Source organism: Stegodyphus dumicola, chromosome X1, assembly GCF_044657685.1.
Source record: "Stegodyphus dumicola isolate Sdum_Otavi_A_Nest chromosome X1, ASM4465768v1".
In the NCBI taxonomy this organism is placed as follows: Eukaryota; Metazoa; Arthropoda; class Arachnida; order Araneae; family Eresidae; genus Stegodyphus; species Stegodyphus dumicola.
Window position 1 is genome coordinate 200,511,203 of NC_140780.1, and position 16,876 is coordinate 200,528,078.

The 16,876-nt window shown below is 34.2% G+C and overlaps 1 protein-coding gene across 9 annotated transcripts in view; it reads right to left on the reverse strand.

Annotated features, from left to right (window-relative positions):
• LOC118202998 (uncharacterized) overlaps positions 1-16,876 on the reverse strand; it is a 309,092-nt gene that overhangs the window by 120,736 nt on the left and 171,480 nt on the right. For 8 of the 9 annotated variants that reach the window (XR_015038645.1, XR_015038646.1, XR_015038647.1 and 5 more), the window contains one exon: positions 4,610-5,115. Coding sequence is in view for 6 of the 9 variants with exons in the window: in XM_085807995.1 (XP_085664121.1) it covers positions 4,610-5,115 (506 nt within the window). In the remaining 3 variants the exon portion in view is untranslated. The remainder of the gene's footprint in view (positions 1-4,609; positions 5,116-16,876) is intronic. The other variant, XM_085807996.1, reaches the window with a different exon arrangement.

Genomic DNA, 16,876 nt, shown 5'->3' on the forward strand with positions numbered 1-16,876 from the left:
TCAAAAACCAGTTCCAACCCAAACCATCTTTTTATGAACCTTATAATGAAAACAAGAACTGTCAGTATAGCCCTGCTGACAGCTTTCAAATGCCTGCTTCAAATCTGAAAATTACATCTCCTAAATATTTTTTAATACTTTATTTCATACTGATATTTAATTTATCATATAGAACAATCATCTAATTTCAATTTTTTAAAGTTTAAAACAGAATAAGTAATATAAATGAATGTGTACATGAAAAAAAAAAATATTTAAAAAGATAAATAAAAATATATATACAAGAAATTTTAGAAATATGGTTAAGTTAATTGCAACTATGATTCATGTTCTATCCATATTTTAATTTTTTATGAGTGCATGTTACATTGTACTATAAAAGTTGCCAGGATTTCTAGCTTTTCATGTTATCATGGTCACTGCTTTTTAGTCAAAGATTTTATAACCATGTACATGTGTATGTATCTATGTACATATAAATATTGGGTCAGCCAAAAAGTTTAGTAGTTTTTGATGATAAATGAAAATAAAGCAGTACTGAAACATGAACATTTCATTTAATCACTATTCTGTTCTATGACCTTTTTGACATCAATTCAGCAGGTTTTTCAGCTGCCAAATTCCTCCTTTTAAAACATCATTAGGTTTATTCATAAAGAAGTTACTGGGGTGCTGTTTGACAATCTAGAAGTGAGTTCCAGGCTGTTCAGAAAATTTTGAAATCACATGAAAAGAGGAAAATTGAAAAGGGCAAGGTCTGGTGAATATGTCGGATGACATAAGATATTAAAAACATACTGTATAAATCTTTATCTGACATTTATGAAAACGTGGGACCAAATATTGTCATGATGGAAGACAACACCTAAATGATAGATCAGATCTGGGAGCTTTGCTTCGAATTCTGCTTTTAAACTGCTATTTTGGAATGGTATGTTTCCAGATTTATTATGTGTTACTATAGCAAGAATCCACAGTATACAATTCCTAGACCAACCATACACAAAGCCTTACTTTTTGGGGATGCAGACATTACTAAAGAAGGTTCTTTTGGCTAACCCTATACTCTTTTTCTCATAACATCATTACATAGGATCCACTTCTCATCTTCAGTGATAAGCTACTTCAAAAAGTAGCTTCTTTATTTCTTTTCAATTTCAGCAAAGAATCACATGCCAAAAACTCGAGCAAGCATATTCTGCTCTGTTAAAAAATGGTATAGCCATACATCATAACGACTTAAATATCAAATTTCCTCCAAATGATCATGTACTATATTTTGTCTGTCACAGAAGTCCATTAAGAGAAATCTTTAAGTAGATTTTCAGTGAGAGCTTCTTTTAATAGGTCCTTGTTTACAGAGGATGATCGTTTAGAGCGAGCATTCTTTTCAAAGCTGAAATTTCTATACTTCACAAATCATCTATGAACCAAGTCATCAGAAACAACATTTTATTAATATACAACACAAATGTTTTAAGCAGTCTGACTGGGATTTTTTATTTTATTAAAATAAAAGAGCATAATATGATAAAAATGAACTCCTGTGTTTTCCACTGTTGGTTAGACATACAAACAAAAATTATCCCATGACACATGTTAGAATACTACACTATGAGCAGAAGAGACCAAATTTAAACATCAGCTTCAGTCAAGATCATTTATTGCCAGCAGTAACAAAATAAACAGAAGAAAGTGTTTAATCCCAATTTAAAAAATTGCAGAATTAGAATGGTCCAATATAGTCCAAAATTTTTCCCACAGCTGAACTCGAGACTTCTGATTTACTTGACTGATGCGCTGATTATTACATCAGAAAAGCATAAAAGATAAATGCCATTCATTCCTTACAGTTTAAATTTTAACAAACTATAATAAAGGTTCCAACTAACTAGTTACATGTTTTACTTTATAAGTTTATAGTACAAAATCTAAGTTTTTTGTTTAATGGAGGGATTTTATATAGTTGAAATTAAAAGCCAAAACATAAAGTCTCAAAGTTCAAGTATATAATTTTCATTTTACACAGAGTTGGAAGGCTTTTTTTTATTATTTAAAGAAAAAGAAATCCTCGTGCATCACAACGTATCACATGAGACTTACAAATTGTAAGTAAAAAAAAAGCAAAATTGTAAATAATAACATCAATTTTCATTAATACAGTAAAATCATACACACACACACAAAAATAAGTATAAAAATGTATAAAGAAATCATTTACAATGTTTAAAGTAAAAGTCAACAAAATCGTCGAAAGCTCGGTAGGCTGAAGCTGAAGATACAAAATCACAACATTTGGGCTGCCAATGAATTCCAATTAATTTTAATCTGCATTTCAATAGATTTCTTGCTTTATCAAGCAACAGGCAGTCAAAAAGCAAGTGGAAAACACTTTGCTGAACGCTTAGATTGCAATAACACAAATTGAAAGACGTCAGCTTAAACAGTTCAGGATAAACTTTACACTTACACTGGTGTGCAAAACTTGAGCAACAATACAAATTTTAATCAGATAACCCTGCAGTTTCAGAAAAGGGTTTCTTGCTATCAGTACAACGAACACGCAATTCAGTAGAAAGGACATGCATATGCAAATGTCAGGAAAAAAATGTCACAGACTACGTGATCGTACGCAAAACACATGTGCTCCACTCGAGACTACCATAAAAGGAAGGACGGAGATGCAATTAAAGACATTCGCTGTAAGTACAGGTGAAATCTTTCATGAAATATGGCTAGAAGAAATTATCTGGATGACTTCACAAGTGAAAGAATGATCGGAAAGCTGGAGGAGGGGCGTAGTGTGACCAAAGTGGCTGAAGATTTTGAAGTCAACAAAAGTGTCGTTTAGCGGGATTGGAAAGCCTTCCAAACCATAGGTACAGCTATTAGAAAGGTTTGTGGTGGACGCTCCAGGACAGCAACTGCAGCAGATAACCGATATATCATCCTACAGGCGAGAAGAGCCCAAAACCAGTCAGCAAGCTCCATAGCTCAGCAACTGTGTACAGCAACCGGCGACAATTGTCGTGGTTTACTGTGTCCAGACACCTTCACAAAGACGGCCTATTCGCCCGCCATCCTGAACACTGCATCCCTTTGAAAGTTGGCTATCGGCGCCACCATTTAGAGTGGTGCAAGGAGCGCAAAAACTAGGCATCTCATCAATGGAGTCGTATCCTCCTTACGGATGAGAGTCATTTTAGTGCCCCAAGCGATTCTCAACGCCAACTTATTTGGAGAGAAGTAAGGACATGGTTTAATCTCAGTAACATCACGGAAAGAGACCATTACGGTGTCCTGGAGATCTCGTCTGAAGAGGCATTATGCTGAACGGGCGGACAGAGCTCCACGTTTTCGACATAAGTTCTGTAACCGGAGATCACTATTGTCAGGAGGTGATCCTTCCCTATGTGCGTCCGTTCCGAGGTGCAATTGGACCAGACTTCGTTTTTTGGATGACAATTCATGGCCACACCGGACTCCTGCTGTTCAGAAGCCACTGAAAAGTGAAGATATCACTTGAATGGATTGGCCAGCCTACTCCCCTGATTTTAATCCCACAGAACATGTGTGGGATGCTTTGGGGAGACGCCTTGAAGCACGATTACATCCTTTGGCGAACACCCAACAACTGAAACAGCTGCTGATTGAGGAATGGACACTCTCACCTCAAGATCTGTTGGACAATCTGCTGCTGAGTATGGGGAGATAGTGAGAAGCAACCATTGCAGTAAAGGGAGGGCATATCCCATACTAAGGAACATCTGCTTGTTGTTCTTCCTCTTATACAGACAATCATGTGTAATGTTACTATGAGTTCAAAAAAGCCTGTTTTTGTTTAATTCCATACTGTATGCATTGTATTCATTTTTGCACAATTATGCTTTCGTCATCATTAAAATACAAAATGCTGTTTCTTATTTCTGAATTTCATGTCTCTCAGATGATATCTCATGGATTTACGTCAAAAAGAACACCTGTTGCTTAAGTTTTGCACACCAGTGTACTATGTCCAGACAAAAATTGCATAACTTTAAAATTAAGCAACAAGTCCTTACTTTTCAGTCTTTCAAAAATAGTTGGGAAGAATGTTTTTGTAACAGATCCCTTATCAGAAGAGATATAATAAAAGTTCCACTGCTCAATCATTTTAGCTTTGAATATTTTTTGGATTTTGGAATATTTACATCAACATTAATATCATTTTTAGTTGCATTCTTAGCAAGCAGCTGGCAGGTTGTAAAGTATTTTATCCCTTCTTAACACATGTCTGTGTGGTATAACCGGAAGAACATCTGGCTGGCAATCGGGAGGTCTGCAGTTTGAAGCCTGGTGAGGGTAATGCACATTTTTCACCTTTCCTGCTTTGACAAACCTGAGGGTCTCTATAAGGGAATTATATATTTCACCTCTTTTTTTTTCCTCCTTTCATTAAAGCACCTTCAGATACCATTCCTTAAATTGCAATCAAATCTTTTCAAATTTAGAAAATTGCATAACTTAGAAAGGGGGATTCAAAATTAATGATTAATGACAGAGCAAAATAAATTAATAAAATTAGTGGTAAATTAATACATTACTGTATAGCAATATGTTTAATTAGTACCTGAGGTTTCAGAACGGGCTTGTATGGTGACGGAATTTCTTGGCAATGCACAGCATTCATGACATGGCTTATAGATTGTAAACATGGCAGAGACGTTGATACTGCAGCTTCCTGAGAAGAAAGACAAGGAGAATTTTGGGCAGATTGCTTTGCTAGACATTTATTATTTAGTTTCAACTTAGTTGAAGGTACATTTGCAACAGCAGTTGGAATGACACCAAGAATAGCAGGTGATAGTGATGAGCCACAATTTTCCGAACATAACAGACTAGTTGTAGTTAATGCTTGATAGGATGAAGATGTAGACAGAACTTGAGATGATTTTGTAGGCAATGGTTGAAATGCTGGAGTATCTGGATTAAGCATATGGAGGGATGAATGCACATCAATAAAAGTCGGACAGGAAGTAGATCCCATATCACTGATTTTGGAATTGCAGAAATGAACATTAGCACTTGCTAGAGATGAATCAGGAGTATCACAAGGAGAACCTTTAAAAAAGATATCTATTACTGATATAAAAAATATTTAAAAAACAGGTAACAACTTACTTTGTTGCACATTTTTTAAACATAATTTATTATTAATTATATTCTTTTTCTTGCCTTGTAGTATCTGAAATGCCATAAATGCCAAAAACAGACTTCCTCAGAAAATACAAGGATCATATTATTAGCACATGAATTACAATCTCTTAAGAACAGTGCATTTACCTTCTTACTAAATCAAAATTAAATTAAAGCATTCATTCTAACAGATATGCAGACATTTGCAATTTCAAAACATACTTCATTAAAAATGAAAAAGAGCACAGTAATTATTAAGGGGAAAAAACTGAATATCAAATTCATGACAGATAACATAACTTCCATTTAGCCCAGGATTCTTACCAGGGAGTAATTACTCCTGGTTTGATTTTATAGTTTCAGAAGGGGAATACTGTCAGCCTGTTCTTTATTTGTTAAATATTTAGTTTAGTTTATGAATATTAGACAGCACTCATTTGCAGGTTTTGGTATTTATCAACCTCTTCTATACTTTTTCTTGTTTAATTTATAAAACACATTGAAATAATATAAATTTAAATAAATGCATATGTATTTTTTGAGTTCTGAAAGGAAGGGGGATGATTATCTAACAACAGTAAAACAAAGGTGTATGGAGCAAAAAATGTTGAGAACCACTGATTTAGTCCCTTATTATTTCCTACTTTACTTAAAAAAAAAAAAAAAAAAAAAAAAAAAAAAAAAGCAGTACGCACTACAAGCGTGCTTACACAGGTTTCCATGAATTCAGGAAAAATTACAAAAATAGCAATAACTTTTTCAAAAATAACCTACTGATATCAAATCTGAGGTAGAATATTGCAATATGCAAAACAATGGCACTGCATTTCGGAAGCATCACCCGTGAGTAGTACAAAAATGCATGTACATACATGTAAATACATAAATTTACCTGTAGAACAACAGCGGAGAGCCATTGAAAGCTTAGAAGCAGGTCGTAGTTCATAGACTTTCCAACAATTTTCGAACCTCAAATTTACATTCACGAAGTTCAGCCTATGACGGCCAAGTGTTATACTGAATGCTGATGATCAACATTTATGTTTATGCATATGAAAGAATGGAACTGCAACTATTCTCCAATCTTGGGATGATGCTCACAAATACTTCTACATCGACCCCATACATAACACCTATTATTCAGCCATTTTGAGCGTGTAAGGTGAGACTCTTCCCTCTAATTGCTCAGAGCACCATTCCATCTAGAGAAAACAAATTACTCATTTACAAAATCATTTTACCTTCCATGTTAAGTTATGCCTGCCCCATCTGGGCATACTCCTGCTGTATTAATCAAAAATAGACTGCTCAAAATACTGTTTTATGGCAAATTTATAATGCATCTTGAATAAAATACATAATGAGCTGAAAGCTGTTCCACTCTGAAAAGCAAATAATAAATTGGCTAAGCAATTCCATGAGTAACCCCGTTTAACTGAAAACGGATACATTAAAGTATATAATTATGACATACACAATGTAAGCAATGTTAAAACTCCCAGGGACAATTCTGAATATAAATATAATTTAATAGGTAGCAATATTTATTCTCTCTTTGCCTTCTACTAATGTTTACTTTGCTATGTAGATATTCTGCTATTTAGATATTTGTGCCTAATGAACTGCTTTAGAACTTTTAAAGAACTTCAGTCTATGAATATTCTAGTGAATAGAATAAAATTTGCAATAAAAATTCTCATTCGATACGAACACTGCCTCATGCACAGGCACTCTTGTGTTTGCAGCGTTCCACTGAGATGAGAACCTCAACCTCAATCTAACATAGGTCTTCCCTTGTTGGAATCATCAGAAGAATGATGTCAACATCTACTTGGGGCAGGAGGCTTTACCAAGGTGGTCCGAACTCAAGGTCTACCCATGTGCTACTCACTCTGCACCACAGGAGGGAATGCTTGAGGTGAGCACATCAATATACACTGGTGTGCAAAAATTAAGGACGAGACGGTTTTTTTCAATATAACTTTGTACAAAAGTTTCCAAATCAACACATTTAATATCGTACGATCCCCAATACGTAAGGACATGAGTAATGTAAGCAACACTTACTAAAAGAGAAATCAGAGGGATAAAAAGAAGCTTTATTGAAAAAGTAGCATGGAGTGCAATGCGACTGAAGGCCGAAACATCCCTGTGATGGGTGTCCAGCAAGAAACATCCGGTCTTTAATAGGGGATATGACCTCCCCTGACTGCTAGGCAGGTTTCACAGCATCTGCCCATGCTGAGAATGAGGTTGTCAATGAGTTGTTGAGGCATTGCTGCCCATTCGTCTTGCAGCGCCAATCGAAGCTCCGGAATCGTTACTGGTGGTAAGGTACGAGCTGCCAAGCCTCTGCCTAGAAAATCCCATACATGCTCGATGGGATTGAGATCCGGAGATCGTGCCGGTCAATCCATACGTTCAATATCCTCACTCTCTAAGAGCTGTTCGGCAGCTACTGTGCGATGACATGGTGCATTGTCGTCCATGAAAAGGAACTGCAGACCCATAGCGTCTCTTAAAAGACGCACATATGGAAGAAGAATCTCGTTACAATAACGGGTGCCATTAACTGAACCTGCATCGAAGATGTGAAGATCTGTACGACTACCAAGCATGAAGCCTCCCCAAACGAGAGCACCACCACCTCCATACCTGTCCCTTTCAATGATGTTCGAGGGATGATTGCGGCTTCCCCGCTCTCTCCAGATGAGTATGCGATGAGAATCGCTACTCAGACTGAATATGCTCTCATCTGTAAAGAGTACTCGTCCCCATTCATTGTCTCTCCAGTTCCGGTGTTCCCGGCACCACAGAGAACGCCTTCTCCGATGGGCAGTTGTTAGAGGTACACACCGTACAGGGCGTCGTGCAAACAGACCACCACCGTGCAGTCTTCTGGCCACGGTAAAACATGATATCGGTCATCCAGTCGCCTGTGTCATATGTCTAGCTATTTCTCCTGCTGTCTGCCGCCTGTTTCTTCTGGCCTGTAAGGCAATATACCGGTCATCTGCAGGTGTGGTTCCTCGTGGACGACCACTACTAACCCCCCGGATAGCTGTTCCTGTAGTTTGAAATTGTCTCCAAAGTCGTGAAACGATGCTGTGAGCAATTCCGAACTCTGCAGCCACACTTGTCACACTGCGGCCTTCCTCCAACTTCCCAATGATTTGACCTCGGGTAAAAGCATCCAGATGTCGTCTAACAGATTGATTATTCACCATTTCTCGCTGAGGCAGCAACTCAGTGTGATTTTAACTGCTATACGTCGTGCAATCTCTTTGCGAGAAATACTGATCTTACACTGACAACATGCTTTATACTACTCAGACACTCCCCCATTACGTCTACCCGCATATCTGCGCATGGGCTACCGTACATCACCTTACTTAATCTCCTGATTGGTCTTTCTGTCCGCTCTGCCTCTTTGTTCAGCTGATATGCTAATGTTTCGACTTCGTCCTTAATTTTGGCACACCAGTGTATCTACTAGATGGCTGATCAATGGAGAGCTGTTTCCTACCTGAATGAGTCCAGGTTTAGCCTTCAAAGACAGAGTAGATGTTTTATTTGGAAAACTCAGTATGATCTGTGAAGCATCAATGATAAAGATTCTAACAAAGTATGAAGTATTTGTGCTTGGGATGAAATCCCTTCAAGTCGCAGACCACCATGTGGAACTGCTACAACTCAAATCTATAAAGAGGACATACTCGATGCCACTGAAATAGGTGATAATTTTATCCAACAAGATATTAATGAGACCACACAAGGCTTGTATTGTGGAAGATTATCCTCAGCTGCAAACTATTTAGTGGAGTGGCCAGCTTGATTTCTGGACCTAACTTCTATTAATCATGTTTGGGATGCTCTAGGACAGAGTTTTTCAAACTATGATACAGGTACCTCTCATGGTATATTATTGTTGGTGATACAACAGTTATACAAAAGATTGAAATGAACGTTCAAAATGAATGCAAAACAACACTCTTTTTGGAACACATGTTTTTAATTCTTATTTTTGCAGCACAAAATTTCAAACTTCAGAACCTGTGCTCTAAAAGATGTATTGCTACTCCTCAGACCCTTGCTACACTAAAAACTGCTTTGCAAGAATTATAGCCCTCACTTTCTATTGACCTCACAGCCTCCAAATTGATAACATCATCCATCACATACTGCTGAGAGAGCTGCTCCAGATGATGACATGGTATATTGAAAATATCTTTTCTATACCACACTGACATAAGTCAAACTGTCAATTTCCTACATGTGCTAATTTCTAAACTATCATAATTTAATTTTGTTTTCATATTACTTTCCCCTTACTATGTGATGTATACTCTACCTCAGTTTTCTTAAAATCAATATATAGTTTTCTGAGTCGTAACTATCTTTAAGACTTTTTTCTTAATATATGCAAACCAGAGTGTAACATATACCATGCTATCTATGGAACCATAATTTATTCTCAAAGTTCCTCGTCAACCAAATTATGCATAATGAGAAATAAGCTCATATAATATAGGAATGTCTTACTATAAGAGTATGCAGAACCAGCTGCACACATAGGGACCGATTCACAAGGGGCACCAACCAAGTTCTGAGAAGCGACATTATCTTGGTGAGAGACAGAAGTCAAATATTATATTGCATCAGTAAGCAAGCTTACAAAACCACTACTTGGTGTCATAAGTGAACGCTGATTAGTGAATATGGCAACTATTTGTTTGTCTAAAGAACAGAAGTATTTCACATATTTTATTTTTATAATTTTCCCATTCTAAACTTAGCTCCTTACTAGGTTTATTATTTCTTTGAGAAGCACACTTTAATTTTCAAAGTGATTTTCTATTTCATTATCTAGAAATCATATCTGTGCATTTTATTTTGCAAGCTTGCACATACAGTTACTTTGCTTTCTTTTTTACCCATATTAAAAAACCATTAAAATTCGATAAAAGAAACAAATTTTCGATTCAGAAATTTCCAACGAAGCTTCAGTAATTAGATCTAAAAAATAAATTTTAAAAATATTTCTTGCACTTTTTTAATAGATCAAGTACTTTCTTCATTGAAGCAAAGATCCTGAAAAATATGACAACTCTTGACTAAAAAATGTCAAAAATTTGCTATGTATAACAACTCAGTGTAAAGTAAGCAGCCATGAAGAGATGATCACAGTACCGTGCAGTGTACAGGATCTAATATTTCGAGGAAGTAAAAAACAACAAACACAGCTGCTTCCCTCATTCACACATATTTATTTCCAAGATAATTTTCCTAATGTATGATTAACCTACGAATTTTTTTAAAATTACAGTATTAACAGCTGCAGTGAAATGTTTTTGTCTATGCTGAAAGTGAAAAAAATTTATTTGAAGTCCTGCTTAAGTCAAAAGTAAAAGCTGAATTACCTTAAACCTCTGTGGACTGAAAACAATCTTGCTCAAAGGTAATACAGTCAAATACCGAAAATCCGCCAACTCCTGAAATCCGCACTACCTCTCAGAATATAAACATTCAGTTTATAGGTTCCGGAAACCGCAACATTGAGTACGAAATATCGAAAATAAAAATACTTACTGAATAATAATGAGTCAAAACAGAAATACCAAATTATTGATATAAAAAAGTTAAAAAAATAAGATAAAATAAGTAAGATAAGTTTTTTTCCTCTAATCTGCATCGAGGTAAAAAAAGCAGACGATTCACTCAACTCTTTGTTCAAGTTCACGATTCACGTTGTTGTATTTTCTGAGCTTTGTTATTTCATTTCACGAGGTTGTTTAGTGCTGCCTTTTTTTTTTATCTGAATATTTTGTGGATAAATTAAGAATATTTTTAATTTCAGCCCTTTTTAATACAATGACAGATAAGAAACGCATTCGTGATTTTACTGCTTGCAACGTTGAAAAACGTAAACACATTGCATTGACGGTAATGCAAAAAGTGCAAATTCTGCAAAAGATGGAAGCAGGTGCTACTCCTCAATTTATAGCAGAATGGTATGGAATTGCGACATAACTGCGTATGATATTCAGAAAAATAAAGAAAAGCTGCTGAAATTTTACAGCAATGATTCTAACACCGGAATCCGAAACCGGAAATCTTTGCATGAGGCGAAATCGGCAAACCTCGATGCTGTGTACATATAATACAATGAATAATATAATCAATTTATATGTGTAATATTAATTTAATGCACATAATAAATTATCGCAATAATGTATATAATAATTTAATTAAAGTATCTAATATGCCTTATTCATTTTGCACTTTTAGTCTGAATATTATGCTTTATCTTTTCTCTCCTGAAATCCACAAAAATCCTAAAATCCGCACAACCTCTGGTCCCAAGCTTTGCGGATTTCTGGAATTCTACTGTAGTACAATGACATCTTCGGTGACTTTGTAGAGACATTAGGTTATTTTGAAGCCGAAGATGTGAAAAATGAGCAATGCCCTCACCGGAACTCGAACCACAGATCTCTTGAATACCATGAGCCGAGTGTGCTGACCACTACACCACGAAGGCATGCTAAAAAGGCAGGAGAAATACTTTATAACTTTGCTTTACAAAAACCCTGAAGAGTTCATTTATAATACTTAGCAAATAATAAGAATATTGCATCTTTTACTAGCTAAAAAGTATATTTTGATTTGAAATATTAATAAGCTTAATTTATATGGGGTGACAATGTCTAAAGTACCAAAAATCGGCCTACGAGTAATAAATATCTTACTTGAGGAGGCAATATACTAACTTTTGATCTTTTGTCTTCCACCCCTTTCCTTTTGCTCACAAGAATAAATGCCCAACTTCTATAGCTTTCTGTTCTAACAATAAGGAACTTTAGTCATATGTTGAACTTTAGCCACATCTAAATTTGAATTCACAGATGTGTTGTCAAATAATCAATTTGAAAAAAAATCTAAGCCTCAATAATTTATTGCAGAATTACAAGGAAAAAAGGCTAAATCCTGGCATAAAGTACAAGATGAAAAAAATTTGCTTGCAAATGTGTTTAAGACAAATTTAGGCATGTGAAACTTTTTGCAGCATTTTTATTATTTCAAGAAAGAGATCCAAAAGACTGCTGATGGCACAAAATATTTAGAAAAATGGAGGTCTTTTTAGGCACATGGCTCGTATGCATATTACCCATTAGGAAAATCACTTTGCAGTTAATCTGTTTGCAATGATTTGAGCTGCCAACAAACTGTAATTTTACCCTTCAGCAGCCAGTGGTCTTGCATTTCGGAAAATTTCATAATTCGATTTATTTTGCTTATTGCAACCAGCTGCAATTAATGAGTGCTTTGATATATTTTTTTTTAAATCGCACCTCATCTGTGCTATACATTCAACAAGATATTCAGCATATTTGTCATGTAAAGTATATATCACTTGCATTTTGTTTGAGTAACTACAAAATGAGACAGCTTTCCACAATCAAGTGACTTCCAGAATTTCTAGTATTCTGGCCTAATTTTTAAAGATTAAATTTTCATCACTTTTATTTACATTTCATTTTAAATTACAGTGTATTGACAACCAAAATATAGCTTTTGCTTGTTATTTCTTCATTCCTTATCTTACATTCTCATTGCAGGAATAGATCAACATAGTGACTTTCAAATTTTTAAAACTGAATTTGTAAAATTTTTGCAAAATAGTGCTGTATTGCTGAAAGTCATTATTTTAAAATTTTTTAAATTGTTTACCTAAGCCTAATTCTTTTACAGTTTTGCATTTTTAGAAAAGTAGATTCATATATATATATCTACCTATTTATCTATCTAAATATATCAGAAAACATTAAGGAGCAAAAAATTTGTTAAAAAACCTAAATTACCTCAATTTTGATAAAAATATATTTTTATTCGCACTTTGCTATTTTAGTGCCCTGAAATAGAAGTACTAATAAGCAGTTTATCAGAGAGATTTTAATATTCTAACTTCATATCTGGGAAAAAGAGATTTAAATTACTGAACAACAGTCAGAGACAGTTATTACAAAACTACTTAGGAGTCCAGTCAGTTATTCTTAAAGATAAATTTGACATAATGTACACAGCAATATGCTAGAAATTAATACATTGTGCAAAAAAAAAAAAAAAAAAAAAAAAAAAAATTAAATGGGTTTATTATTAAGTCTAAATCAGCATACATTTCCTTAGGTCATATTTCTTTGTAAGAATTATGTTAATTTTATCAACAGTTAAATTTTAAGTTCCTTTCCTGTTGATTCTTAACTTCAACTTACTACTTCCAGCTAGAACATAGCTTTAGAATCACGTCTGAATAATGAGGAAGAGCAGTATTTAACCGCAAAGTTCTTCAGTCTCGGTGAGAGAGTTACCAGTCGGCCGTACTTCAGGCCCTTAATAGCTTTGGCTATATTTCTTTAGTTTTGATTAGTTTTAGTTTAATTCTCAGTCTCTTAATTTCAAGCCCAAGTGTCAGCTTTTATTGTAAAATCAGAGTTTGTTAAACTTTAGTTCGAATAATAAAGAGTTATTTACCCTTCCATCTTGTTGTTTCCTGTCACACGAACTCAAGCGATTATTCGCTTATCAGTTCTTAAGATTCTTCACATTCAACAGTAACTCAGTGAGGAACTCTACATCTTAATGTAATAATGCCAACATTTAAATGATAAGTAGTACAGTCAAAAGTCTTTAATCCGGACATCCATAATCCGGAATGATCTATAATCTGGACCTCAAAGTTACAAACTTTCTGCGCATGCGTCAACGAATAATGCATTAACGCATGTGCATAATACCTTTACGCATGCACAAAATACGTTTACGCATGTGCATTTAATGTATAACGGACGGTATAAGGTAAGCTAAAATTATCTAATTATCTATTACAGTTAATGTTGCAGATTCCGTTGTTCCTTAATCTTCGAATTGGATACGATTTATTATTTTTTGCAGACTGTTAGAGCAATTTTATAAAAAATAAGCTTGAACTTTCGATTATGTCAAAAAGAGTTTCCAATTCTGGAGCTGCCAAAGGATCTACAAAGCGAAAGCATGTTTCGATGCCCAACAAATAAAAAGTGGAATTGCTGCAAAAAAATGGATAAAGGCATGAAGAAAGTGACAGAGAGGTGATTTGTTTCTCTAACCATTCCGAAATCTGTTTATCAATTTCATGCTGCTCTGCGGAGGGGGGGGGAGGTATGCTGCGGTGTGCGATGAACTGGAAGTTGATCTGTCAGGGCAGATGTTTTTATTTTATTCGGCTTATAATTCCTCACTAAATGTAGTGTTTCATCTTGATGTACTCCGATATAATTTAAATCAATTTTCTCGTCATTATAAATATCACGAATACACATTAAATAGTTTTCTGGTTGCAATTTTCAAATTTTGACTATGCGTAGTGTATGCTTTACACATGCACGCGTTGAAAAAAATGGTTAATAAAATAAACAAATAAATATTAAGCTTTTTTTTTTGTAAATTTTGATACCCTTTAGATCATAATTGCTCTTTATTTCATAAATTATGGTTTGATAGTTTTAATTTTATAATTTCTGCATGCCATCTTACCAGATTTAAACTGATGATCTATAATCCGGAATCGTCGAAGTCCCAACGAGTCTGGATTAAAGACTTTTAACTGTATAGTTTATCATACTTAAATAATTTTTCAGATAATAAATAATGCACATGCAACCTGCTTTAATTCCGCTTTTCTTCCACTTCATTTCCTCACTCTCAAGATAACTAAAAACTGTAATAACAGTCTATTTCACATATTTTCCTTATTTAAGTTAGTATTCTGATAAATTTTCAATCTAATTTTGTCTGTGATTTTTCTTTAGTATTTACCCCAAATTTTTCACAAATATTTTTCAATAGGTCAGAAAAAAGACTCCTTATTCTGGCTAAATTTCAATTGTTCAAATACCTTAAATGAAAATATATATAACAAAAGAGATACTGCTAAAATACTCAATATTAATCAAAAATCTATCAACACTATTGATAAAGCCTTCTCAGAAAGAGGGATGAACTTGTGAGAAGAAAAAACTCTTCACAAGATAGAGCTTGTCAAACGAAATTTATGCTACATGAAAATACAAAGACTAGAAATACAGAGGTCTTCTGTGAAGTCATCATACATTACTTTAAAAAAAAATTATTAGCAAAGTGTACCATCAGAACATTTAATAACTGCTTAAAATAAGAATCCATACATGCATCTTAATGTTAAGCACAAAGCCCAAAATCCAGACATATAATATTCTGAATAATCTAATATCTGAATCTGTGGGCCTCCAGAATCTTTTAAAATTTTCTTTGCCATTTTTAATCAAACAATTTTTTTATACATTCTTAAAATAATCAGAACTAATGAATACTGTATGTCAGTAATATCATAATATGTATTTACAGGTGTTAAAACAAAAAATATCACCAGAACGATAGAAAATATTCTTGTATTCTTGTCTAAAACCAATAAATACTTTGTTATTACAAATTACTGAAAATATAAAATAAGAAATTTTTTAATTTTTCATATAGGATTAAATTTGATTTGGATAATTTATTTCCCATGACACAAATTCAAGCAATGAAAACAGTAGAACATTTGTTTCTTGTATCGAAATTCAATTTTAACACATGGGCAGTCCACCTTCCACTTTCATACCGAGCTACATCCCTGGTGTGGCCCAAAAAAACTTTTAAATGGGATTTGAAATCAGCACAAAAATACCAATAAAGTTAAATATCTAAAGGTTCAGTAACGAAAGAAATGTAAACTTTGTTGTTCAATGAAACTGTGTACAAATATTTCTTCCAAAGTTGAAAATGTTAAAGGTTACTTATGAACATACAATTCATCACAAGCTCCAATGATTTTCGTGCAATTACAAGTCAAAATCCTGTAGATAATGAGCTGTTGACAAATTACTAGATCCAAGCATCAAAATTTGACAGAAATTATTGCTTAAATGGACTTAATCAGCATACAGTTTTTTGGGTCATATTTCTTAATGCAATAACAGCAACACTTAAATGAAAAGTATATTTTTATAATACTTAAATCACATTTCAGATAGTAACGCATGTGCAAGCTGTTTTAATTCTGGTTTTCTTTTACTTAATTTCTCTGGTGTCAAAATAATTAAAAACTGTGATAACAATCTATTTCATATACTTTTCTTATCTAAGTTATTATTTTGAGAAAATTTTCAAATTAATTTCCCCTGTAATTTTTCTTGGTATTTACCCCAGATTTTTCTTATGTATTTCTTAATAGGTTAAAAAAAGGGCTTTTCATCTGGTTAAATGTCAGTTGTTCAAATACCTTAAATGGAAATAAATATAAAAAAATCTGTCAGCAGTATTGATAAGGCCTTCTAAGAAACATGGATGATAACTTGAGAAGCTCCTCATTAGAAAGAGATGGTTGAGCGAAATTTGAACTGCATGCAAATACAATGACCACAAATACAGAGAACTGTTTAAAATTAAAATCCATATATGCATCCTAAAGGTAAGTAGAAAGCCCAAAATCCGGACATCCAATATACAGCATGATCTAATATCTCAATCACCAGGCCACCAGATTCCCCCCTCCCTCAGTAGTCTATGAATGGAGAATAAAATACAGGCAAGTGTGCCCTAAAAATCACTTTTCTCCCGAAATCTCTGCACGTCACTTTCAAAC